The following is a 27769-nucleotide window of genomic DNA, read 5'->3' as shown; positions in this document are numbered from 1 at the left end:
ATGAGATTACTATTTCATAGTTTTATAAAATCATCATGGAAGTAGTAGTTGAACAAAAACAAAACACAAAAATCACAGAAATGTGAAACGGGACAGTGGCAAAACTTAAATCTTCTAAAGCCATTTCCCAAAAATGAGCTTTTGCCTTATGTGCCCTTTGTCCGGCAAGATCAATCTAATACAATTTAGAAGTATTTTTCAATTTAAAATGATTTTTGTGTTTATGGATTGTAAATTGAGTGTGTAATTGAAGAATTTTGAAGTGACACATAACCTCTAGCTATATTTGGACTGTTGTAAAAATTAGAATCGGAACCGTTTTGGGCGTAAGTTAGCCTTTGGTACTTTTCTGTAAGTTGTATAACCCTAAATGATTGAATAAATAAATATAAATAAATGAATAATGGAAAGATAGAAAGAATGAAATGGGATAGGCCTCTATGAAATGGGTGGTAATGGAAATATAGGGAGAATGAATACTACTCATATTATGCGATACTGAATGGAACACAAGTTGCTGATAACACATGTATATATTTGTCGATATAGCCACATCTTATTTATGTTTTAAGTTTAAGGGTTTGTGAGTAATCACAGAAAATATATGATTATGAACAAAATTGATAAAAGATTCTAAAAAATTATAATATGCAAACTCAATTTTTCATCAATTCTTATCAATTTCATAAAAACACTTCATTCACATGTGCTACTTTTTAACAAATTAATAAAAACAATATAAAAATCTTGTAGTACCTTATTAACGGTACTACAAAATTTTTATATTGTTTTTATTAATTCGTTATCAATTTATTTGCAGCAGTTGTGTTTCACAACTTATTGGTCACATATCACACTAACCTGTTGAGAACTAGGTATAAAGGTTGTCTATTAAACTTCAATGTAGCTAAATGCTTTTCATATAAACTGATAGGTTTCGATCGCCAAAATGATAATTGAAATAGAAATAGAGAAACAAAAAGAAATATATTACGATAAAATTAATTCATGATTCATATATACAAGATACTTTGAACAGGTAACTTGTTTAAGGTAGTTTAAGGTAGTTCTGTTTAAGTGAATGCTTCAGAAATAAAATTGAAGCTTCAGAAGCAAAATTGAACTCACTTCAAAATAAATTCAATTTTCAATCACTGATAATTTTAATTTTCAATCATTTCAAGTTTTTCTAGTTCTCTTTGGATTACTCTATCACCTACTGCTTGTAGATTTCTCAACTCATCTTCTAAGCAGCATTTTTCAATGAAGGAAAGTTGTAGTCGATTTTCTGTCCCACTCCTGCTCCACATCTTGAACTTTTGACAGTTCAATATGCTGCGAGAGAGGCTGGAATGGAGAGGTTGTGAGTTTTCCGCCCTTAACACGGCCCCTTTTTTATCACACAATGTCCATTACGCCCCCAGTTGAGATGTATTGTTCCATTTTTCCCATTTCAGAAAAGCATGTTGATTTTAGAAATGGTGTGGATGTTCTTCATCTCAATAATGACTCTCCATCGTTATACTTTATGACGTACCACCACTGAATCTTTCGTTTATTGAAATAATAAAAAGCAATGCAAATGCGAGACTCTGTTAGCTATGATGTTAATTGCAACAAAATATCAGTGAAAACTAGAGTTTTGTCAACTTTTTGTATTGTTCAAGAGAATATTCTCTCCACGTGAATTCAAAAAACTACTGTTTGAGTGTCTATCGTTTCATTTTTATTGGCACTGTATCTTCGAATTCCCTTCTGGAATGAAACTAACTGTTCGAATTTGAAATGATTAATCCGATAAAACTGCTTTTTGAATGACTATCTTTTCATTCTTGTTTGCACTGTTTCTTCAAATTCCCTTCTGAAATGAAACTAACTGTTCGATTTTGAAATAATTAATCCGATACCATTGTTTGAGTGTCCATATTTTCATTTTTGTTTGCACTGTATAATTGAAACAATTAATCCGATGAAACCACTGTTTGAGTGTCCATCTTTTCATTTTTGTTTGCACTGTATCTTCAAATTCCCTTCTGAAATGAAACTAACTGTTCGATTTTGAAATAATTAATCCGATAAAACCACTGTTTGAGTGTCCATCTTTTCATTTTTGTTTGCACTGTATCTTCAAATTCCCTTCTGGAAACTAACTGTTCTATTTTGAAATAATTAATCCGATTCACCTTCTCATGTACTCTTCTCTATTTCTATAAACATCGATTCGAAAGCCGGATTAACAGTTTGGCGCCCCTAGGCCCAATTATTTTTCCGCCCCAAGTGTAGATAGAGTTACTCTCCTAAAATTAGACAAAAATTTTCAAAGTGAAGAAAACATAACCTATTTTCTGTACTATTTTAATGAATCAAAATTCGGGGAGAACAGTTTTGGGCTGTGCCTGTTGATACTCCATCAAATTATTTTACATAATAATTTTATATCATTGAATCAATAAAAGAATAGAACAAATTTTTAAAATCTATAGCAGAACAATTATGCCAATTGCTTGAACACGATGCAATCTCATATAATTATTGTAGTTTTTCAAAGAATTTACTGGTTTGTTCACTTTGAGAATTTGAGAGAAAATAATTCTATAGAGGAAGGCAGAACTAACTCTCAAGCCACTAACGTAAGTCACGCCCCGAATTCAGCAAGCAGTCTCATTGGACGATGACTTGCACGTGACATTCTCAACCTGCTTGCTTTCTATTGGTAGAGAGAACTTTGAAGGTAAAATGGCGACTAATCAGCCCATTGACCAATCAGACATCTCCTGGATATGTGGGCATGTAATTATGAATTCAGCCACTCCTACATCAATATTTCATGTTATTGTCCTGAGAAGTGTATTCAACGATAAGAATGCAAAAAAAGGGTAACTTATTTATCACAAGAATGACTGAACCAGATAAGCTTAAATTCTATTCTCAGGTTCAGCGTGGAACGTCGGTCTGAGAGTTTCTTCTGAGTTCTCACCAATTTATTTTTGCGTTTCTTAAGCATTTTATTAGACTTTCCGAGTACACTTTTAAAGGTTACATTAATGAGTATTGTGAAAGTTTTTTACAAAATTTCTATATCAATTGGAAAAATACTCAAATACAGTGATTCTCATAATATCTCTATTGGAAAACAAATATATTGTCAAATTTCACTATAATATTTATTAAAAACTTTATAACAGTACCATGGTTTCACGTTTACCAACGCATCATCATGGTTTCACAACATCACCATCAATTCTACTAATCTCTATTAGACTTTACGAGTACACTTTTAAATTTTACATTTATAAATATTGTGAAAGTTTTCTACATAATTTCTATATCGATTTAAAAAAATACTTAAATCAATAATTCTCATAATATTTTAATTATGTCTTCAAATGGCCGTGCGTTGCTTGCGCCTATAGGTCCGGGCCTACCGTGCCTATTGGAAAATCTACCCTTTTAGAAAGTGCTCCAAGCTTTCAAATGTCTCTAACACAGCGTTACACATCTCGAACATGAAAATTGGAACTCATTGGAACTCACTGATCAAATTATCGCCCAATGAAAGGGTGATAATAATTTAGTTCAACAAAACAATTCTCAGATTCTTTCAAATAACCATCAACTATATATTCCAATACAGTAACTTTAAAATTTATCGATTTCGCACAATTCCAATCAGAAATTGGTCCATCGAATTCCATGCCTTCAGAACGGCTTGTTCCTTCATAAAGTGCCAAAATGTCATTAGAGTAACTTCTTTACGACCCTTGAACAATTTGCAGGTGAACGTGTAGGCTGTACGGTATTGGCACATCTTGTCTGAGCTGCTCCATTAGCAACTTCAATTTTAAGCTTCTCAGAAACTCGGTTCATCAATTACTGCAACTTCCGGTCACCAGGTTATTAAGTTCAGCTTATTTATCCTTTGACTGCCTGCTATTATTCTCATTCCTGAAGTCATCCCCATATCTCACTAGATTTTTTTTGCTGTATCAATTTTGCAGTAACTTCGAACAAATCTAAGTGTCAAATCTACTTGGAACAAATTTGAGTAAAACAAATCTAAGTGTCAAGTCTACTTGGAACAAATTTGAGTAAAACAAATCTAAGTGTCAAGTCTACATTTATTGTTAGTCTACACTTAGTGATGAGTCTAACCGTGCGACTGTCTTAGAAAAATTAAGATTTAAAAATGAGTACAATAAATTATTTATTGCAACAACACAATTCATTCTGTTACGGCCACGTTTGCGGTAACTAATTCATTAAACGCTCTCAAAATGTTTTTTCCATCCAAATTTATACACGAATTCATGTCTATCATTTTCCTTGTTAAACGTTGCCTTTTTTCTACCATGCTTCTTCAAACTCGTTTTTTGTTTCCTCTGATTTATTCTTTCAAACCTGGAAAGTAAAAAAGTAAATTCGTATGGCTTTTGTTGTAGGGGAGTTCCTTGCAGGAAGGTCCCACCGCCTGAATATATAATTTAAGCAATGAAAGGGCCTTACGACTGTCATACTTCAGCCGGGACCGACAGTTTAACGTGCCCATCCAATAACACGGGAGTGATCTGGTTAAAAAACTTTTGGTATTGAGAGGGTTTGAACCTGGGATCTCTATGCTGCTACGCAGGCACTCTATCCAATAGACCACGGATCACTCCGTGAAAACCTGGAATAAATTTCCCTAGAATTGATATTCTGAAAAATCAAGTATGTTATTCAATGAAGAATTAAAAAAATTCATGATTTTTCTACCAAATCGGAAACGGATCTCCCCAAAGTTTTCAACTTTAGAAACTCATAACTCAAAAATAGAAATGAGAAAGTTTTTCCTGACAAATTTGTTCAATTTTGGAAACTTGATTGTATCTAAATCAAATTAACCAGTAAAAAGTTTCTAAAAGCGGGGTTTTAAGCCTTAATATTTTTACTATATTCTGCTTTTCCATAATATTATCCTCTATTCTAACTACTCATCATTGTCAATAAGTTTCGGAATAGACAAAAATCTCCTCCTAGGTCAGTCAACCTCTGGAAGTTTATCCTCCTTAGAGCTGGAAGTTTTATCAAAAGCAGATATCATTATTTGCTTCTGAAGTGAACTTCATCTGGATGAAAATGGATGATAACACGGTTCATCATCAGTTGAAATTTTATCCTGGGAAAGTCTCATTAGTAATTCCATTTGTGGAAATTACTAACACGCTTAGCTGGCGTGACAGACAGGCAGCGCTGGTATTTGTTGACTGATCTCACAACATGTGTTGCTTCATTTGAATGCTCTCCGGTGGCATATTATAGAGTTGATTCCATGGATGAACTTGGGGAAATAGAAAAGAAAACAATACTTATACATTTTGCTTGATTTTGGATGGAAATTATGTAGTTTGTATGTGTAAACATAATACAACTTGATGGAAATTATGTTGTTTGTATGTGTAAACATAATACAACTTTAAAACTGTTATTGTTATGTTAATCACATTCTTTACTTGGTATGAAAAAGACTTATTGTATGAAATTGACGTCACTAAACCCACCAGGATTCACGTTTATCCTGTAAATAAAAGTTTAAGAAATTTGAAATTTCCATGAAGAGTACTGAAACATTTCATTTCAAATCGTTATTATAAGCGTATATTCTATGCAGTTGCTTCACCTTGTAAAAAGCTGTTTCAACAGTGAATTATCGATTCAGATTCCTTTATTAATGTTTTTAACAATAAAAAATTCAACTTACGTTCTAGCGTTCAAAATAATAACCAGTGAGAGTAAAATAACATGATGTATCATATAAAGACTGAAGAGTTTTACAATAGAATTGAGCAGAGAAATATGATGAAATATGCGAATATTGAGGTATTACTGTAATGTTTTCACATGAAACGGTGAAGTTTGGATCTTAGATGTCCATTCAGGACATCTAAGGATACACTTCACTTCACCACTTGACCGTGAATAAAGAAGGTGAATGAAGAAGGAATAAAGTTGGAAATTCTAGACAAATGGTATGCCTAGACTGAAAATAATTCAAAAAGTAAAAACAATAAATCATTGGGAGTTTAGTTTATTGACAGAATATAAATATAAAAATAGAAATCCAAGTAACCTTTCTTAAAATTGTTTACTCACAAGATGTTTCGGCTATAAGATGCCATTATCAGACATAATTGACAGAATTATCGATGTGCAATAAGGAAATGAATTAGATATTTGAATCTATTAATGGAAGGGAAGTAGCAATTATTCATTACTCGATCAAATATTCATCAATTACAACGAATGATGAAATGATCCACCTGGTGGATACATATTTACATATTGTGGGTATCAATCTGGATTTAATAGAGGCAAATATGGAAGAGCTTTGACAGTATTACTGATAGCAAAAAGATATTCTAGATAGAAAGTATTGCTTCAACTCTTCTAACTGTAGAAATGGTTGGAGAAGATCTCCTTTTTTGTGTGTCAATCTGGAAAAACTCGAGAGCTGAACTTTGAGAAGATGCCGATCATCAAACAAAACGTCGCTCGGAGATCAAACTTTTTGCTCGGATGCCTGCTGCTTTCAGCATAAATCGCTCCGTTACGACGTGAGGCACGAAAAAGATATATTTCTTGTCTCACAAATCACAAGTGCCGCTCACTAGATCTGATGGGATTCTACATTTCCTCCTATTCCAATACCCCTTCTGCTATTAAGTACACAAATTTCACTCCTATATAAGTGATAAGGGTAGAGGTGATGTTAGTATTCTCTATTATTTACAGAAGTTTATGATGTGAATTGATTTTTCCGGTTATCAATAATGATTTTCTTATCATTATTTACATTTCATATACTGTATCATGAGTGAGATATGTTATAAGATATGAGATAAGACTGGTAATGGAGTGATTTGGTAAAAATTGATGAAATTTATGCAGGTATATGAACTTTAAAATGATTCTCTTCTCTTTCAGAACGATTATTACTCTGATATTGAGAACTGAACTAAAGATATTACAGAACTGAGTACAAAAAACTCTCTGACTTCCTCAGTGAAATTGTGTTACATTTATTCATTCGTGATTTTTTGTGTTTGATCACTAAACCCCTATGACTTACTTACTCCTCAGCTCTACAGGTCGCTACAACCCTTGGCCTCCCTCAAAAAGCCTCTCCATCTCTCCCGATCTACTGCCTGCCTTTTCCAAGCGTTCTCAAATCCTGCTATACATCATCTGTCCATCTATTCCTTGGTCTTCCTTTCCTTCTATTATAAATTCTCTCCCTCCATATAATTTTGGCAATCCTTTCATCACCCATTCTCACCAAGTGCCCCATCCACGTAAGCCAGCTTTGAACTCCTGCAATATTTTCTAACAAAGATAGAATTTTGTGAATTTGTTTGTATAATTTCAATGGTGTCCACAGATGTACATTGTGATATATCATTTTTGAAATGTAGGCATTATTGAATACTGTAGTATCAATTATTGATGATTGAATAATTCTCATTCAATTATCATTATTGAATCATCAAATGATAACGTGAAGTATCTTCAGTCATCAAACTATCTCCTTCGGTCTTCAATATCACCAAGAATAATTCAGTCACGATGAGTAATTTTGAGAATCTTCAACTCGATTATTGATTCCAATTATCTATTTAATAATAAGTAGGTACGATTCAGAGAGGTAAATTATAGAGAGAGTTGCAAAGGCAAGCAATTGAGACATCATAGTGAGATAGGGTTTGTAAGAGCATGACGTTCAAATTTCGTGGATCATTATTCTTGATGGCCCTTCAACCCTTCGCTGGTTGCGAACGGAATACGGTTCTGAGAGGGACGATAATATCAGAATCGTACTTAGTTGAGGACGGTTCAAAAATAAGAAGGATGGAAATGGTCCAATAGAATTGGCGAGGAAAAGGAACCACCAACAATCAACAAGGAAAATTGAATGTCTGCAGAAATCTACGAGTCGAGCTTAATTGGGAAAACGTCGAGTTGATAAGCGAAGATGTTCGATTGCTGAGTGATTGGTGAAATACTTTGTCAATCGTCATTTCTGTGAAAATTATATCTCTTCTGAGAACTCAACCCAGTTAAGTATTTAGTAAGATGCTCTTAATGAAATCAACAAACTTGTTATCTATGTCTCTATTATGTATTTTTTATAGGCCGGTTGCACAACAGTCGGTTAAATTTCAACCGTGATTAATTCCACGAGAACCAATCAGAGAAGCCGTCTTTTCAAAAACTCCTATGATTGTTTCTCGTAGAATTAATCACGGTTAAAATTCAACCGGCTGTAGTGCAACCGGCACATTGTTAGAAAAACAAATTTTATTTGTATTCTCATCACAAGACATCTCTCTTATTCATGAATAAATAACTTAGTATCAGTTATATTAGAAACTCACTAGTTAAATATTTCATAAATATATTATTACATATAAAAATAAGAGAAAGGAATCTAAATTCATGGCTTTCAACTTATCCTCTAAAGTCTCCCCTTAATTTCAAAATGTTGATTTTCCAAACAAACTAATGATTATAAAAACGTTATGGAAAATATTATTGAATTATTATTATTGAACGAAAAACCAAATTAAATGCAGTGATTATCACATATCTTCCAACTTCAGAAGAGCTGAATGATGAAGGTGATTGGATTAAGTTACTGACTTCTCGTTCCATGTGAATGTTGTCTTGAAACTGAGAAAAACATTTTTGTCTAGTAGCCCAATTAAGGCTACTTTGATAACATAATCAGAAAATATAGTGGTGAGAGATGACATTACAGCATTAAAATCCTATTGAGCAAACATGAAGTATTGGAGTAAACAGAATCATATAAACATCAGCAATACTATTGAATATTGTTACTAATTTTCTGGTTGTAGAGTATTTACGAAGACAAGAGTATTTCCCGTGCTGACAAATAATTTTTGTATAGTAGCGCTCATCGAATTTCCATCTAGCTGTTTACCCTGTTGTCAACATTTGCAGTAGCAGAAGTCTTCGGATAGGGGTGATTTACAGAATTTAATGGGATTTTAGTTTAATAATAATTATTCATTTATTAGCATTTGAACAAATGCAACTTCCATCTGTATTATTTGATTCTCAAGTTGAAAAAAATGTAAGAGTTTGAAGAATTGAATGTTTTTGTTTCCTAAAAGTATTCGAATACAATGGTTGGTTAGGATGTATTGCGGAGAACGGTTCATCGGATTGAAGCTTACTGGTGTAATGCAATAAACGCGGCTGAGTCTCTTCCTAATCCTGCTTGTGTGCGTGGATGCGATTCATTTGTCACTGGCTGCTTGGTGTGGAATCCAGAGAAGTTGTACTCAACTAACTCCGAAATCTGGCCAACTTAATCTGGAGAATTGGGAAGCAGCTCCCTTGGTTACTGGACTACACTATGGGGAGAAATTTACTACATGGAGTGGTTGAATGCAAAATGTAAACAGTGACTGTAGATTATATGAGCTGTGAGAATTTCCAACCATGATGAAACAAACGTTCAAGTTGATAAATATTTCATACGCAGTCTGTTCGAATCCGTCTGTACTCTAACGATAGTCGAGCTCTTTGATTAGAGTCGATAGATCGACTAACGATAGTCGAGCTCTTTAACAAAACTCGAATCCGTCTGCACTCTAACAACAAAAGTCGAGCTCTTTGATTCAGTTTACAAATCTACGATTAATCCCAGTTTTACTTAGTGCCGGTTGCACAAAAGCCGGTTAATTTTTAACCGTGATTAATTCCACAAGAACCAATCAGAGAAGTCGTCTTTTCAAAAACACCTTCTCTAATTGGTTCTTGTGAAATTAATCACAATTAAAATTAACCGGATTTTGTGCAACCGGGCCTTACTGTTATATTATAAGTAATATAATACTTCCAATCAGTTTGCCAACCATCTTCTATGAAACTTATTACAGAATTGCTTCTCATCAACAATATAAATTAGGGCTAGGACTACACGAGCGCACAAAGTGCGTCTGTTGCAACGCACTTTTTGACGTCCGTTGTAGAAATACATAGAAGTGAATTGGTGACAACACACGAGGTACGTGCGTAACAAGGATAGTGTATTATAGCTATTTATAGCTATATAGCTATAAATACTATTCGTATTCATAACTATATACTATTCTTGCGTGCGTACCAGGTAACGGACGGTGATTTTTGAACTGCGCAGATATGCTACAACGCACGTCAAGACATGCAAAAGTTATTGCTTCGTTTGGTTCAACTGCGTAAAGCCAACTGACGTTGACGCACCACACTCAACGCTCGTGTGGTGTCATTTGCGACGGCCGCCAAAAAGTAAGTTGCAACGGACGCACTTTGTGCGCTCGTGTGGCCCTAGCCTAAAGGTGCATTTTAGTTTGTGCTTAAACTTCCGCAGTCGACGACGACACGTATTGTTGACAAGTGCGCTAAAACAGCTGATCAAATAACTTTTCATCATTCGTTTTTATTATTATTCAAGAATCAAAACATTTCTAATAATATCAATATATTGTCATTTGAAATTATAAAAAAGTATAAACTCAACCTCCCCCATTAAAACATAATTGAACATAATCTTTTAGGTTATTTAGACAAATTGAAATCTACCCAATCTGAGATCCTCACTCTATCGTGCTCGACGACGGCATTTACGCATAAACGAAAACCCAGTTCAATTCAAAAGCATAATATATTAATTTATTCTAATCATATCTGGTACATATCAAATACAATAATTCCAGTTTGTCTCCCAACAAGTAACTTGTAGATCAATATCAAGGTTCTATGTTTTCAATAGTTTAATACATCACTATTGAATATTGGTTTATTCAGAATAATCCCAAAACTGAGGGCCGTCTTTACATTCGTGTCTTGAGGATTAGCATTAACTTAGTCTATCACCCTTTGATTGGCTATAGCAACCAGAACATGAAACAATCAGAACAATTATTTTCGTAGCGAATAGAGTGTGCTTGGCTAAAATCGTACTTGAGAATGAGGCCTCAAATTTAAATATAGTGAATATAGACAGTCAATTTTCCATAATTTTCTTTACGGTAATGAAAATGAAAACGATACTTGATATACTCATGTAAAATATATATGCAATAATAGATTGGATTTAGTATGTATGATTGTATCAAGATAGTATTCAGTTTGAATTGACATAGAATTTGAAACAAATAGTTGTCATTTTATTAATCAAACCTAGATAACGGACGGAAAATCAGAGAAAATATATTATTCGGTTCCGTTTTTCTAGTTGTTTACGTTTTGTGAACTAGTTGTTTTGTAAAAAGTACCTTGAAGTCAATGTGGGAGATCAACTATTGAAAACTGGTGAGACTAGGTACAGGTGGCTTGATCTCAACAGTCAACCATTCATTTTTTTGTAGATTTGTGATTCTGTAGATTCACAAATTCAAATGCGAGTAATATAATTTTCTCTCCTTAATGGAATTAGTTAAACTACCTTGCTTCTCGTGTTACTCTGATACTCGCTTATTCATTTAGAATGAACATAGGCCTAATAGAAGTGGAAAGTGTTGAGTAGTAGTAGAAAATGAATCTAGAGACTCTTCATTAATAACTAACAACATTACTAGGAGAGATGTCGAAATTAAACTGCAGTTGATTGTCATTGTGAGTGACACTGTTAATGTATGAACAATGAACTTTGCAATGTGACGTAGATTGTTCTCAACTTGACTGGTGTTGCTGCAGTAGACATGTCTCGAGAAAGAACAGAAGCCGGGCTATTTTTAGCGAAGATCCGAACAACCAAATGCTCTCAAACAATTAACTCATCAGATGAGGAAAACCAACACAGCTTCTCCACTCTTGAGTTTCCCCGATGCTTCGGTTGGTTGATTCTTGTCGACCTAGCACTTCCCAATGCTATAGATTTGCTATCAACTGCGAACCGCATTCTCTCCCCTCCTCATCGAAACATCCCAGGCTTTTCCTGACGGGGGATCAATTAGTCAGTGTTGAACAGCAACTAGAATAGTTAACTCCATGTTTGCTCAATGAAACGATCCGTTTAGAGGTCGCGACTGTTCTAATTTCATCAATCACAACGGAACAGACGTTGATTAGTGTTTACTATTCTGACTGATAGTTGGATGAATTGTATGTCGGAGAGATGCTACGTTATCCCAATGTATTATAATATTTTTATCGTCATAATTAGCTGAATGTTTGCTTAATGAAACGATCCGTTTAGAGTTAACAACTGTCCTAATTACGCTAGTGAGCGGCAAGATGAACATGTGAGCTTATTGAGAGCTTCAGGAGGACAACTGGAGAACATTCTAGTTCCAAGTGATTCCCTTCAAATTTGGTTCAGCTTGTACAATGTTTCGGAAATGTTGGCTCATATCACAAAATAAATCCAACTGAATCATATATTTCACGTTGTTGTCAATCAGAATCCAGATTTTCGATCCGTTTTTCCAAAAATCAATCACATGTAAGCGGCAAAAGGAACAAGTAAGCTAATTGATAGATTGAAAGAGAGAAAGAAAGAAAGAAATATTTATTGCCAAAATCATTAAACAAACTTTACAAATGTGAAAAATATAAAAATTTTCATATACAATACATTACAAAAACTTAAAATTAAAATATTTTCCATTTAAACATCGATTATAATATTATCATTGGCGTTACCAGCAAAACTAAGTAGTTTGAGCGATGGCAACGAGCAATCAGTCGGCTATAATTAGTGGCTTGAGATTCAGTCGAAAATAGAAAAAAATATAATAAAGAAAAAAGAAACATATGAAATGTATGAAAAACTAGAAAAAAAAATTTCAATCCGAAAATAAGAAGTACTAAGAGTGAAATACTAAGAGAGCAGAAAAACTAGAATGAATTCATAATAATTTAAAAACTCAAAAGAAAAAGAGATGATTCATGTAATTATTAATCTACAATTCACTGTACATATGTAATCCATTTAGTAACATTATGTAATTCATTTGTAGCATATATGCAATTCCTTTTGTAAGCAAAGAGAGAATTATGAAAACAATACAATACAGTACACATGACACAAAAAATAAAGCTTAAACTCAGAGAGAGAAAATTAATCTGGGAGTATAGCCCTACTAATAATAAATTCAGAGGAACTGAGGAACTGACAGTATATGTACATCAAATTAAAATATTTTAGGTATGATATCTTCTGTCTTTATCCAGCTTTCAATTTTTAATTTAAGTGCTTTTGTAGGTTTTCCTGCAATGAAATGTTCTGGCATAAAATTAATAAGCTTTTTTGTTGTATAGTTGAATTGTCTTCTGCATATAGTTAGATCTGTTCGAGGAACAAAGCATCTATTTACTGATCTAAAACTATAATTAGTTGAATGAGGTGTAAAAGATGTATATTGTTGCTGATATATTTAACAAGATTTCTGATATACAGTTGCCTAACTGACAGAACTCCGAACTCCATAAAAAGTTGCTGGCTAGGGTACCTTCTATGCACTCCTAGTGCTGCCTTGAGGATACTCTTTTGAATAATATTTAGTTTATTGAAATGAGCATCAAAAGCACCATCCCAGACCCTAATTCCATACTGAAAAACTGATTGGGCGTATGCAAGATAGACCATTTTACTTAAAGATTTCTCTTTTAGTAAGCTCAATTTATAGAATTTATGAATCATGAATTTCATCCTGCTACACATCTTATCTATAATATGCTTATTCCATCTTAGATTTGGGTCCAAAGTGACACCTAAATACTTTGTTTCAGTTACCCTCTCTAACACAGGACATGAACAACTCATATCATCATTGTTGGGGTCATTAATGATTGATGACAACAGGACAACACTTCAGTTGTAAGGGATCTTCTTCCAAATTTGGTTCCGCTTATAGAATTTTTTTGGAAATGCTGGTTTATATATATATAATAAGAGAGAGTAGGGTTGTGTTTGTTCGCATCAAAACATGTCAACTTGTGGATTGCATACCGGAAAAACGGGAATGATTCATATCTCCAAATTTTGCACATAGATTCTAGAAATATCAATCTCGTGCACCTCGAAGCCCAAATTTCAATTTTCCTTCTAGATTTTTCAGAATAATTAATGTTCAAATTTCATTCATGGGACATGAATACATAACATGTCCATATGCTAATATAGAACTTTAATTTACAGAGACTACCTCTTTGAAAAAGATGGTTAAAATGAGCAACTAGATTAATAACCAGTCTTATTTTTCAGGTTGGAATTAAGTTGAGGAAGGTTTCTAAACAAGATTTGAGTTCTGTCACTTTGTTAGTGACAGTTTAGCACATTATTTAGTGACTTCAGTGACTTTATTTAGTGACTTTTCACATTTAGCACCAAGTTTAAGAACTTATCTATACTATAATAAAGGAAAGAACTGGTTCATACACGTACGGAATAGGGAAATTATGTTTTACGCATCATCACGTCTGAACTACTGGACTGATTAATCTGAAATTTTGCATATAGATTCTTAATTTATCGAGGATGGATCTAGGTCTATTTCAAACTCTTCAAGATTCCACTCGCTCAAGTTTTCAGTGTGTCAAGTTTTAAAATAGACCCTTGCGGAGCACGGGTTACCTGCTAGTTACATAATAAAACACAATAAAGAGTTATCAAGCACCCTTTATTTTATTGCAACACAACTAGTTACAACTCTTCAAGAGCCATTTTCAAGTGTAAATAAATAATGTCAGATATATTAATAGTTGAAACTAGTTGTGTTTTAAATAAAGGGTAACGATACTAGATAAGTTTTTATCGTGTTCTAATAATCAGTAGTCTCTAAAAAGAGAAGTGAAATCACAAAATAACTTTGTACTTAAATCATACTTTTCACGATTTTGTACAATGATACAAGTCTTCACAATATAGTGATGTTATCAATATGTCACTCTATTTATATCACGATTTTCATTGCAGTGTCGCTGTCATTGTTTCATTTTCCTGCGGAAGAGTGTTGTACAAAAATATTTTCCATTCAAATAAATGAATCTGTTCATCTTCAGGTCCACTCGTTTTTCTGCGAATAAGAAAGAACTTCCCCTCGAAAATAACTTATCATTAAATCTGTAAATTATTTCTTCGTCTCTGGTTGTAAAAAGTTAATTTGAAAATCAGGAGACAATAATGATGTCACAGATAAGGGAAGGAAGGAAGTTGGCCCTAGGTGTTGTTGCCTTGACGACGGAAGTAAACAGAGAAATGTAATGGTTTGTGCCGTCCAGCGCCTGGTCCTGGCCCTGGCACAGGCAATACTCGCTGTGTCGATAAGCGTCTTATCGCGGCAGACTGTGACGCATTTGCTGCCAGCATTATAATGTGTGAATTGCTTCCACATTTTCTGCGCCTCCAATGTTTATTTTACATAGAAAAGGTTTTCCGTGTACTCATCCTTACTGCTCCAAATCCCTGCTGTATATGTTCGAGCTTCGGAAGCGGAATCTCCATTTTTTTAAATTTCAGAGTCGTATTTTCCTTTTGGATGTACTCGAAATTGAATTCTTGATTGAACACATTTTTCAAATTCATAGAGAGAATCTGTGATTGCTGTACTGTATTCACAGTACTAATATATAATATAATAAAGGAAAGAATTGGCTAATACACGTACGGGATAGGAAATTCATTAATGACGCATCATCACGTCTTAACTACTGGACTGATTAACTTGGAATTTTGAATATAGATTCTCAATTCATAGAGGGTGGTTATAGGCCTATTTTAAATGCTTCAAGATTTCAGTACGTCAAGTTTTTAAATAGACCCTTGCGGAGCACGGGCTACCTGCTAGTAATAATCTATAATATAAGGAAAGAATCGGCTCATACACGTACAGGATAGGAAATTCATTAATGACGCATCATCACGTCTGAACTACTGGACTGATTAACTTGAAATTTTGCATATTATAGATTCGTAATTTACCGAGGGTGGTTATAGGCCTATTTTGAATTCTTGAAGAATTCAGCACGTCAAGTTTTCAGTTTTTCAAGTTCTTTTAATTAGACCCTTGTGGAGCACGGGTTACCTGCTAGTTCGTAATAATGATAAATGATGAGCACGGGTATACCTCTACATAGCTCAATATTGTGATTTCAATAACAACATAAATACATGAAGCAAAAAAATAACACACGATATTCTATCTCTCAGCTTATTTCACAATATTTAAAGAAAGAAACTAAACAAAAATGTTTCTATTAAGGTGAAATATGAAGAAATACCTTAATAATTATGGAGAAATTCCACAATATATCTGTTCATAGTGTAAATTTTATTAAAAATGTTCTTTATTGAGAATAGATTATCCAGCACAAAGGATGCTGAATGGATTCGAACCAGAAAATATTCAATTCAACTATACGAATAGGAAAAATAACCAAGCTAGAAGGTAATCCTCAAAAGATAACAAGATTATCCTCAATCTTGTGAGGATTCTATATTCTCTAAGTTCTCCACTCAACCTTTCCAGAATCGATATGGATACATCTGAAATGGTCCAATGATAAATTCTCCATCTTTAAATTTTTGTTGTTGGAATGAGCTTTTTTTCAGTTATTGCAATATCTAGTCAAGCTTGGAACCAAACAAATAATTCTCTGTTTTCATCCATCTTTCAATGATTTATCCATTGTTTCAATGTTTTTATCCATCTGTTCATAGCATTCATCTATCAATCGTATATTGTTAGGTATCTTAACAGGATATAAAATACTTTCAATCAAGCTGCTTGAAATAGAAAATCTTCTATTTTCTACTCCTGCACATCTTCTACATATGCCCCATCGTTCAAATGAAATCCTCAAGTTTCAATCGATACACATGATATATAATATATTCACGCTAATGCGAAGCATTTAACAAATAAGTAGTAGAGAATGAATAAACTCCTATTTTTCATCCACAATTATTAAAGCTCTACGGAAATCTACCGTTTTGTGGGAAAGTTTGACATCTCTCCTGACCTTTTTCAGGCAAAGTATCTCTTCGATTCACATATTCCCCTGCTTCGGACATAAGAAATCACTTTAACACTTCTTTGTGTATTTCAGAATAAGTTGCAAAATAAAGCTGGAGAAGAATAAGTTATACTGTACAGTCGAAAACAAATCATCTTCCTCCAGATAATTTTTTGTGCATCACCAGCCACCTACTGTTTTCTCTGAGAGAGTCTAATTTATATAGAAACCACAGTTACATCAAGAAACAAATTGTTGGCCATTTGTATTAGTAGTGGTGGTTTTGCGGATGTACCCTTTCTGTTAAGTGGAAAACGTTTAAGGGATTGAAATACGCCGGCTTCTAGGGAATGGTTTTGGTGGAGAGAGGAATAGAGATGGAGCATGAGGCAATGTTCTGAAGTGAGTGAGAAAGAGCGATCCAATCATAATTGCATCTGAGAGACCGGTAGCGCTCTTGCTCTCTTCCGGCTGTTAATTCGTATTAGATTACAGCTCGAAACAACTGCACATTTAATTAACTTATCATCCTGGTTGCTAAGCATGGTTTCATCGCTTTCCAATTCAAGGTTTTGTCAGGAAACTGTTCAAAGTTAGCTCAATCAATCAGATTCCCTGTTATAGAATTATTTCTGCTCATGAGGTTATCAATGCAAGTCATAGAAGCTTCATACGAAAGAATGTTGATATCGAAATTAATATGAAAACTTCATATGATAATTAAATATGATATGAAAGACGGTGGTCATACAAAAATTAGAACAGCGAAATTTTAGTTTAAACGATTCTCTAGAGTTTCTATTGATTGTTGAGAGATATTAATACTCCACATGCCGTGTAACCTCTTAATCGATCATGGTTTTCCAAAGATAACCTCAATACTCCCTTGGTCAGTTCATCGTTTATAAGCTTTATAATCGCTTCCTGGTGGTTCGGAACTCATCTAAAGCTGCGTACAGACTTCAGCGCTACGAACACGCGTATTTCATCCTTCATCAGCTGATATTACACTTATTATATCTGTACCTTACTGTTTCTGTACTAATACAGATATAATCAGCTGATGAAAAGTGAAATGAGCGTTTTCGTGCCGTTCAAGTCTGTATGCAGCATAATACTCATAATTCTCAAACCCTCAAGCAAGCCTATATAGGTTTATGTAAGTATCTTTCTCAGATAAATTAATGGAGCTTCATTTTCTCACGTTGATAGTTTGGAAGAAATACTGTCATACTTTATAAAAATTGCACAAACCTCAGCTCTGAATATTTGATAAGAAATTTATTGGTCATTACGTCATCTCATTAAAATTGTATGCAGAGTTGAAAAACGATTCCAAGCATGCGTTACCCGTAAAGAATGCAAACAATCCAGTTGAATTGCATGGAAAACGAAAGACATGTTATGATCCTCTACCAACACTTCAAATTTTTTTTCCGAGCTAGTCTAATATGTCTAGTATTCCATTTGCACAAACCTTGCAAGAAAATTCTATTGCGTGTTGTTTATCACGCAATAATTACTGCTATGTTCCTTTCGCATGCACTTTCTCTGGATTTATAAGGAAATATGATGCAGATACATGGTAGTATATCAAGTTAATTGGGGTAGAATCCCCTCAAAATGTTTTTCTTCCAATGAAAATCCATCTATTTTGTTATCTTAGGCTGCGTACACATATACGCGCCTCCAACCCGCACCGAGCACGCTCCTTCATCGTTACCGCCCTCGTTCCTTCATCGCACCGCAGTCGCTCCGCCCCCGCTCTACAGTCGCACCGATCATGAACGTTACGGAAGATGTTAGCTCTTCTCGCGCTCCCCGGTCGATCCACTCTTGCTCCCCGGTCGATCATCAATCGATCTGCTCGAGTGACGTTCGGTTGCGGAGCAGAGCGAAAGTCTGTACGCACCTTAAGATGTCAACATATTTCCGTGGCAAAGAAAAATTCACTCATCATCCCGGCATAACGATTTCAGAGCTATTTGAAATCATGAGTGTTAGACTCTCTTACCTATCTATGTAAAACATCACTAGTTTATAGATTACAGAATTCAAATTCATTACTGAATTTCATGGATGAATGATTCGTGATTTTTTCATACACCAAGAGAATTGCTCATTCATTGATTTTTCCAAAACAGTAATTTTAACCTTCTCATTGTTAGTGATTTCATTCATGTTTGATGAGCAATGAGAGCTATTAAACCCTGTCATTCATTCTATTGAAATAATAATAGTGCGAAGAAAATTTGGGTATCTTAGCTCAAAAATAATAAATATCATGCCAAATGCATTGTCAGAATATCTTTCTAAAAGGGGTAGACAGAGGATGGAACAGATAAATAAGTGGGTGATACAAAAATTTTTCTTCGACATCAGTCAAATATTATAATTACTAGTAATTTATTGTTAACTTCGATTTTTGTAGCTTTGATTATCAGTAAATAAATTTTTATATTGTCTAAACAGCTGATACTCTCACTCAGCGGTCAGGGTTTTGCCCTTGCTGGGTGGTGCCATGTAATTTTAATTTATTTGTGAAATAGCATAATATTATAATCTAGAATATTTCTTTTGTAAGTTTTTTATTTTGTATTTGTTTTTATGGGCGATAAATATGTTAAATAATAATAAATAAATAAACCTGAAACTACTGTCTATTTTTGACAGATTCGCCGACTACAGTTGTAGTACTCCTTTTCAACTTGATTCTCTAAGAGAATAGTAAAAGAGTGGGAAAAAATAGGAGACGTTTGATGGTAAAGAAGTAGAGTAAACATTTGTACAGGGGATGAAGTCTGAAGCTAAATTTGGCGGTGAACCCGCCTTATCCGCCTCAACTTTGTTCCAACAGAGAGCACACAACTTTCCAAAACATCTGCTTTTCCAGCAATTTTTCCTTTCATTCCTCTTTATGCCTTGACTGTGAAAGTCACGTAGAACGCATTAGGACTGATCCAAACAAAAGACTCTATTTTAGAAGGCACAGAGATCATCAAAGTGCAGCTACTTTAACCTACTACTATAATCTACTTGAGTACAAGCTGCAACATTTTTGTCCATCATTAAACAACCCTTCCAGAGGAACAAAAATGTGATCTGATTATTGGTTCGGAACAGTCTCGTAGTCTTTGTTGCATAAATGATACCTATAGAGTGATTCACGTTTATAAAGTCAGCATCCGATTAACTTTGGTTCCCTACCTTTGTCTGTCTAGACAATGCAAATAGCTCTAACATTTTCCAGCTCTGCACTGTTGCCAATTTTTTTGTATGCTATGAAGAAATATGAAGAACTACCAAAATATTTCATCTCAAATTAAAGTGTATTCAAATTTTGATTATGAAGATTTTTTTTAAATCATGGAACAATAAAAAGCTAATTTCTTGACGAATGAAATATATATAAATATATAGATAGAATATTCATCATTTGTAAACAAGAGTAAACAATAATATGAGGTTGGCTGTCAGGCTCGCTTCGCTCGCCATATCCGTCTAGCCAGGACTGGATCGTCCAAAAGTGAGATCAGCGGGCTCGCTTCGCTCGCCATATGCGTCTAGCCAGGGGGCCCCGCCCCCTGGACCCCCGACTGGATCGTCCAAAAGTGAGATCAGCGGGCTCGCTTCGCTCGTCATATGCGTCTAGCCAGGGGGCTCCGCCCCCTGGACCCCCGACTGGATCGTCCAAAAATGAGGTCAGCGGGCTCGCTTCGCTCGCCTGCATGTAGACCTCAGCGTAACCTCTGTACCGAATTTGAACGTATTATGTCAATTTGATCTCGAAAAACACCTGTTACTATATCGGCGTATCTTTGGCGAACAAAATTCTTCCACCTCAGCTAAACCTGTGTACTGAATTTTTTTTAATATATTTCCATCAATTATTGAAAAAGGTGAGGAAACGCAGAAAAGCTGAGAAAACGCTAATTTTGGCTAACTGGATAAATTGGTATTTAGGAGGTCCTGGTTAAATGCATTTCAATCTTCAACTTGGTGCCATCCTAACAAAGTCAACTCAACTTAATGCCAACCTGACAAAATTTTTAATTTAGTTACCAGAACAACTGTTTCGAAATGGTACTCTCTCTAGATTATAGTTCTATATTAACATATGGTATGGACATTTCAATTATAATTTTAAGATATTGGAATAAGAAGAATATACATGCTAAAAGAACTTTAAACCCTTAAAAAACACCCTTAGAGTTAAAATATCGCCAAAAGATTTCTTAGTGAGCCTCTAAATGGCCAACTGAACATGCCTACCAAATTTGAACGTTTTTGGTCCGGTAGATTTTTAGTTCTGCGAGTGAGTGAGTGAGTCAGTCAGTCAGTCAGTGAGTGAGTGCCATTTCGCTTTTATATATAATAGATATAGATATGCCAGGATGAATCAAAGATATCTACGCTTACTATGGAAGGCGGTGAGAAATAGAATTGGCAACCATGCCGTCCTAACTAACAATATAACTTAAATCTCATCATAGATGTGAAAAGAGCGCAATTTTACATTAATTCGATAGGGTATGATCACATTGAATGCGTATATATTATGTGCAAGTGCACGCATGGTCATGTATGACCAAGCGCGCAGATGAGAAACAAAATCTGAATGTATCACAATGTATCTATGTAATCACAATCTATGTATCACAATGTATCTATGTAATCACAATGTATTTCAATGGCTCTCTTTAGATTTTGATTTACGGCTCATGCAGTTGCACATTGACGTGATCACATTCTTAGATAATCTAAATACTCACATCCAGTCAGTTAGAAATAGTGCTTCCTTCTTTGATAAGTTTTCAATTGAAGTAGAACCAGCAGAATCTCCGAAAGTTCGACCATTTACTTCCAGCAGGTCCAATTTGGGATATCTATAAACTTCAGCCAGTGTTTGCTCCAGGAAATCACAAGTTTCCGTTTTCAACTTTCCCAAACATCTTCAACTGTTCTCGTTGTAGAATCTGTGTAATTTGAGTGAATGAATCTGTTGGTGGGGAATGTGTTGAAGCATACTATAACTAAGTAATAGAAGGTATTGGTTGAAGTGAGGTGGTTGATTTGTGTACAGGTGCGTACATACTTGAGCACCATGAACACACGCATTTCACTTCTCATTAGCTGATGCTACTCATTATATCGGTATCTTGGGGTAGAATTATTAATGATTATTAAAATTTCATTTTCAAAAGAAGTAGAATATTATTAAAAATTATATGATTTGGGGTAGAAATTGAAATGAACATAACCTATGTATAATATTTGGACAATTTGAAAATAAATTAGGAAATTGAAGAAGTTTTGGGCAATAGCCTGTTTTTTCTTTTCCGATTATTGTAATGTTTGTGCTAACCTAATAAATAAATCTTACTGTTTCTGTACAAATACATATATAATCAGCTGATGAAAAGTGAAATGCGCATGTTCGTGGCGCTCAAGTCTGTACGCAGCTTTACAGATTCTTAATTATCGATCTATGTTTTAAACTTTTAATCATTCATTAATAATGTTTGATAATATTTTCCAATGATTTTACAGGGCAGCCCTGAGCTCGGTGTGTCGGCGACGGGGCGTCGAATTGGAGGACGTGAACGTTTACCTGGAGTCGTGCAAGAACCCCCCTCTGCCACCCCTCACCACCGAGACCTCCTGGCTTGGCGGCAAGCACATCGTTATCAAAAGTAGGTGCACTATCGCTAATTAAAAACCATCTTACCCTTCCATTCCTATCTCAACTTGCATTACTACGCGGAAGCTTTTATGCCCAACATCCCACATTTACTTATAGCCTATAAGGTAGGCTATGTTTATAGTTGTAGTTGGGTATGTATATACTGTATTTATAGTTGAGCTGGATTCTCACAAATCGGTTTCAGTGTAAATGTCCGGTATCATTTCCTTGAGTTTTATAATAGGAGTAGTACTCCTACTGAGGAGTATAATAGAGTTGGACTACTCCCACTCAGTTCACCCGAGCGATTTTGAAAGGTCCCATTCGAACTTATGGGAATAAACAACAGAGCTAGAGATTCTTGTAGAGCACACTTTAAACAACTTAAGATTCTAACACTTCCAGCCATTTATATAAATCAATTATTAGTTAATGTAAAAATGAATTATAAAAAGTTGTAATGACAACCACGAATACAACACTCATAATAGAAACATAATTGCCTTCCCAATTCATCGCCACACAGCATTTGAGAGAACTCCCTTTTATTCTGGGATGAGATATTTTAATAAACTCCCAGCAGAAATAAGAAAGATAGTCAGTGCAACTATTCGAAAAAACAGTTAGGAAGGTATTAGTTGAGAAAACTATTTACAGTGCTACCTAATTTCAATTTTAATTGATTTGAATAACGACAAATTTTTCTGATTAATTTTATCAATCTAGACTATCTACTAATATCTAATACGTTAGTACACATTGATATATAGATTTAATTAGAGAGTAGATTTTTTGACTTTGTAAATAGATGATTCTTATCTACAATATTTAGTTATAGGATAGCTATAGGAATAATTATACTATATATTTTATTATATTATATTAGATTATACTGACATGTCACCTGTCATTTGAGTGAAACTCAAATGTTGACGTTTTTGTGATAATTGTGAATAAATAAATAAATAAAGATGATGGTTTCTCGATCCATTTCGAGATGCGATGTATTAACATACTCATTGATTTATTCTACACGGCATGTAGTCAATTATTTCAACTCTTCAATGTTTCTTTCAATTACGAACTGCTTGTTAATAATCACTTTTGAATAATAATAATACCTTTAATAATAATAATAACGTTTTATTGTCGAAAAACATTGTATAAAAAAGAAGGATAATTAATAATCTAGAGTCTAAGCTAATATAATAAAATTTGATAAACTTATGATTATTATATACATTTTATGATAGTATACATCCCTTTCACAATAATTACTCGCATGCAAGGGAAGCTTCCCTGTACGCATGGAGGAGTTGCTTAAACACTTGAATTACTTCATAGCGGTCTGATGTTTATGATTGAAAGCTATTAGCAGAGAAAACTTCTATAATGCTTCTAAACGTCTATACTTCTATATGCTGTATTCTGTGCTATTAGCCTCTATTCACGTTTGTTGAGCGTTTTCGGAAGCTAGGCCCTCTTTCAACACTCATTGCTTTCAATCATAAAAATCAGACTGCTATGTCGTAATTTAAGTATTAAAAATGAATTATTTTAAGTGAATAAGCAGTCACTGTTGGAAATGAACGCTAGCCGTTCGAAAGTACTCTAGTAAGTTAGTGAACAAATTTTCTTGTTTACTTAAAATAATGGGCTGCATGTCGTGAAAAGATACGATACATAAAAGAAGTGTGCTATGGGAATTATATTTTCACTGAATTGAACACGTTCACTAATACTGATATGTGGGAATCGTGTAGTTTATAGTAGGCGTACTTCATACTTATACAAAGTGATTTTACATTAAAACTGTAATTGAAAAACGTAAATTCAGTATCTTTTTTCTAGTTCTGACACTGTGTTACATTTTTAAATATTTGAAAAGTACTTACTTTTTTGGCGAATTGAGGTATGCATTTCACTCCTGAGGAGGAGCATCATCAGCCCCAGTTTCATTAAATTCAGTTGTAATAGAAATCTATAGTTGTCATTTACAGAAGAAATATAATATTTTATTACTCATATCTTAGTTATTAAAGAGTATTCAATAATATGCTCAAAATGTCTGCCCACTGAGATTATACATGCTTTGACTCTATCACCATAATAGTCATGTTTTACGGTAGAAGAGATTCTGGTTATAAGACGACTTGAATTGGAATAATCATGACGAAAAGAGTATGTGATGAGAATTTTGATTTGTTCGTGCACAATATCATTTGTTTGAAGAATTGAATGTGTATCAATTTCAAATTTCTCCAATACATCTTATTCAAAGTCAAACAAAACCCACAGATGAAAATTATGGAGATATTGCAATTATTCAAATGCTAATGAATTAATTATTATTATTATTATTAAACGAATTACAGCCTTTAATTTGGATTTTCAATCAATAATAATGATAATAATTTATTCAAACAAAACCATCTATGAACAACTACTAATAGCCTATATTAAATAAGTTATCAGTTACAAGTGAGTGTGTGGATCTTATATCAGCGAATAATAGAATAATAATCCCAATTTTTTCATTGGGGCAATCTTGACTCGTGCTAAATGCACATACCGTAGTTTTATAGAATCCTAATTTTTATAAAAAAAATTATATGAATGAAATTTTTGTCAGAAGTTTATACCTAATACATAAATCTTGAAAATATGAATATTATGAAAATCCCTAAGATTAAACGTATTGAAAGAACCATTTATGTTGCTTTTAATACCTGTGTTTCTGATGGACACGTTAATTGTCGATCCCGGCTGCCTAAAAAGCAGTCGTTAGGTCATGTCAGAGGCCCTGAAATTGATCAGTTGCGACCTGAAAACTCTGACACCAGACCTGAGCCAGCCACGTCACTCGATATGGGACCTTGGGAGGAAGACTGTTTTAACTCAAAAATTGTCAATTATGAGCTAAGGGTGTATTTTAGTTGGTTTCTATGCACTTTATTCGGTGGAAGACTGTTCCAAGTCAAAGCTCTTTCCAATTATTCTATATATCACGAAATTTTTCAGTATTCCTATTTTGAAAACCGATGCAATCATTTACAGGAAGACTGTGCCATTGCGATTAGAACAGTCTTCCATTCCAATTCAGCCATATTATGAATAAAAACATTAATACAGGCCACTTTTAACAAGTAATAAGTAAACTAAAACAGTTGGAATCAGAGAAATTGAGTAATTCTAAGAGCAGAAAATTAAGTTTGAATACATATGAAAACTTTAAAACTGCTCTCCTGAATAAACGACTTTTTGAGTTGTAACAGTCTTCCTCCCGAGGTGCGATTAATTATTACCTAATAAATTAAGTACCGTTATCATGTTATATTTGATGTGTTACTTATTTGACTTTTCCTTTTCTTTTTGCATAGGTAAAGAAGAGAGGAAAGACAGCAAAACCTCAACAATATCAAAGTCAGGACAGCTCAGTCTAGGGAAACATCAGGGGGTAAGCGCATTCACACCTCATAAATATTTCTCAAGAGTGGACAACTAAAATAAATTTATTCTGTTCATGAACAGCAAGCTTAGCGAGTTTTTAGTGCATGGAAATGTTGGGTGTAGAAATACAAGACATCATAACTTGGAGTTGTAAGAAAGTTTTTTAGAGACCATTATTCTCGTAGTTTGTTCTCATATTCCACGAGAAGAAATTGATCAATTAATTTGGACCTCTTCTCTCTCTTCACCTTACTTCCCGTCATCACTCTTGCACTCTTCTACACCAACATTAATGTCTCGTTTCCCAGTCAACTAATATCGTTTTAAATAGCTTCCACTCCCCACTGACTTCATTACTCATTGCCGGTTCGGCTGGGACCCACCCTGTACCTTGTCAAGTCGTTTTTCACTTTCTTTAAGGTAGATAGTGTCGAGGCTGGAGTGGGGCTGGGCTGTCGCCCCCATAAATCACAATATTCTCGCGTACCTGATTTGAATTTCGAATCTTAAAAACCATCCGATCGAAGTTTCTTTAACGGCGAACTCGATTTATTAGATCATTATGACCGTTATTATTATGAAACGTTTATTTGTCGCGTCTAGAGCATGTCAACAGAGTTATACTGAGAGGAAATTAATGTATCATGCCTATACAATAAAAATGTAAAATTGAATGGGGAATGAAATCATCAATCAAATCAATAATATATTCAATGTATATTCCATCCTTATCAATCAAATAAAATGAATACATCCAATTGAAATACGAGGGTGAATCAAATGAAAACCTTAAAAGTGTTGTAAAGTTCCGAGAAGTTGTAGGATTGAACCGGTAGTTGGCAGGGATGTTCGTTGAAGCTCACACAATGACTACCAGGTGCATCAGTGACCATGCTACACGCCACTAGCAGTGACTTTAATTACAATAAGGCCGAACCATTATCAATATGCACCGCGTTAGATTAGCGATCAGTCATTCGTTTCTTGAGCAGTGAAGGTGTCAAATCAATGGAAATTCATCGCAGGATGACAGTACAATATGGTGATTCATGTTAGTCCAGGAACAAACATCACTATCTACCAGAAACAAATAAAGGAATGGCGCCATAGCTCATCGCCAAAATCAATAAAATTCCGAACTCAACGATCAGCAGGAGAACTCTTGCTGACTCCCCTATGCGATGTTAACGTAGTAAATTTGGAGCATTACATTGACAGGGGGATGACAGTAAACATGAATTCTTATTCAAATCTCATAAAAATTAACTTCAGGCCAGCAATCAGGAGTAAACAGCGAGGACTTCTCACTTCAGGTGTGTTGTTACAGCCTGACAACGCCCGACCACATAAAGGCCGTCTCTCGGTTGAAACTGGCCAGAATATAAAATTTGAATGCCTCATTCATCCACCTTATTCTATAGTTCTCGCCCCCGATGACTTTCATGTGTTCGGAAAGCTTAGAGATGCAATGGAAGGCAAGCATTTCCAAAGTGATGAAGAAGTGAAAACCGTGGTGTACGAGTGGCTACAGGCACAACCAAAAGAATTCCTAAAACGTGGTATTCATGCGCTTCCAAAGCTTAACACTTCAAGGAGACTATTTCAATGAAGATATAAATATTTCTCAAGAGTGGA

The 27769-nt window shown here is 34.4% G+C and overlaps 1 protein-coding gene across 13 annotated transcripts in view; it reads left to right on the top strand.

Moving 5' to 3' along the window:
• Positions 1-27769, top strand: part of LOC111054844 (pleckstrin homology domain-containing family G member 5) — a 322094-nt gene that overhangs the window by 234428 nt on the left and 59897 nt on the right. For all 13 annotated transcript variants that reach the window (XR_005570947.1, XR_005570946.1, XM_039424915.1 and 10 more), the window contains 2 exons: positions 22552-22694; positions 26065-26141. Coding sequence is in view for 11 of the 13 variants with exons in the window: in XM_039424915.1 (XP_039280849.1) it covers positions 22552-22694; positions 26065-26141 (220 nt within the window). In the remaining 2 variants the exon portion in view is untranslated. The remainder of the gene's footprint in view (positions 1-22551; positions 22695-26064; positions 26142-27769) is intronic.

Source organism: Nilaparvata lugens, chromosome 3 (assembly GCF_014356525.2).
Source record: "Nilaparvata lugens isolate BPH chromosome 3, ASM1435652v1, whole genome shotgun sequence".
Lineage (NCBI taxonomy): Eukaryota > Metazoa > Arthropoda > Insecta > Hemiptera > Delphacidae > Nilaparvata > Nilaparvata lugens.
This window is presented reverse-complemented; position numbering and strand designations above follow the sequence as displayed.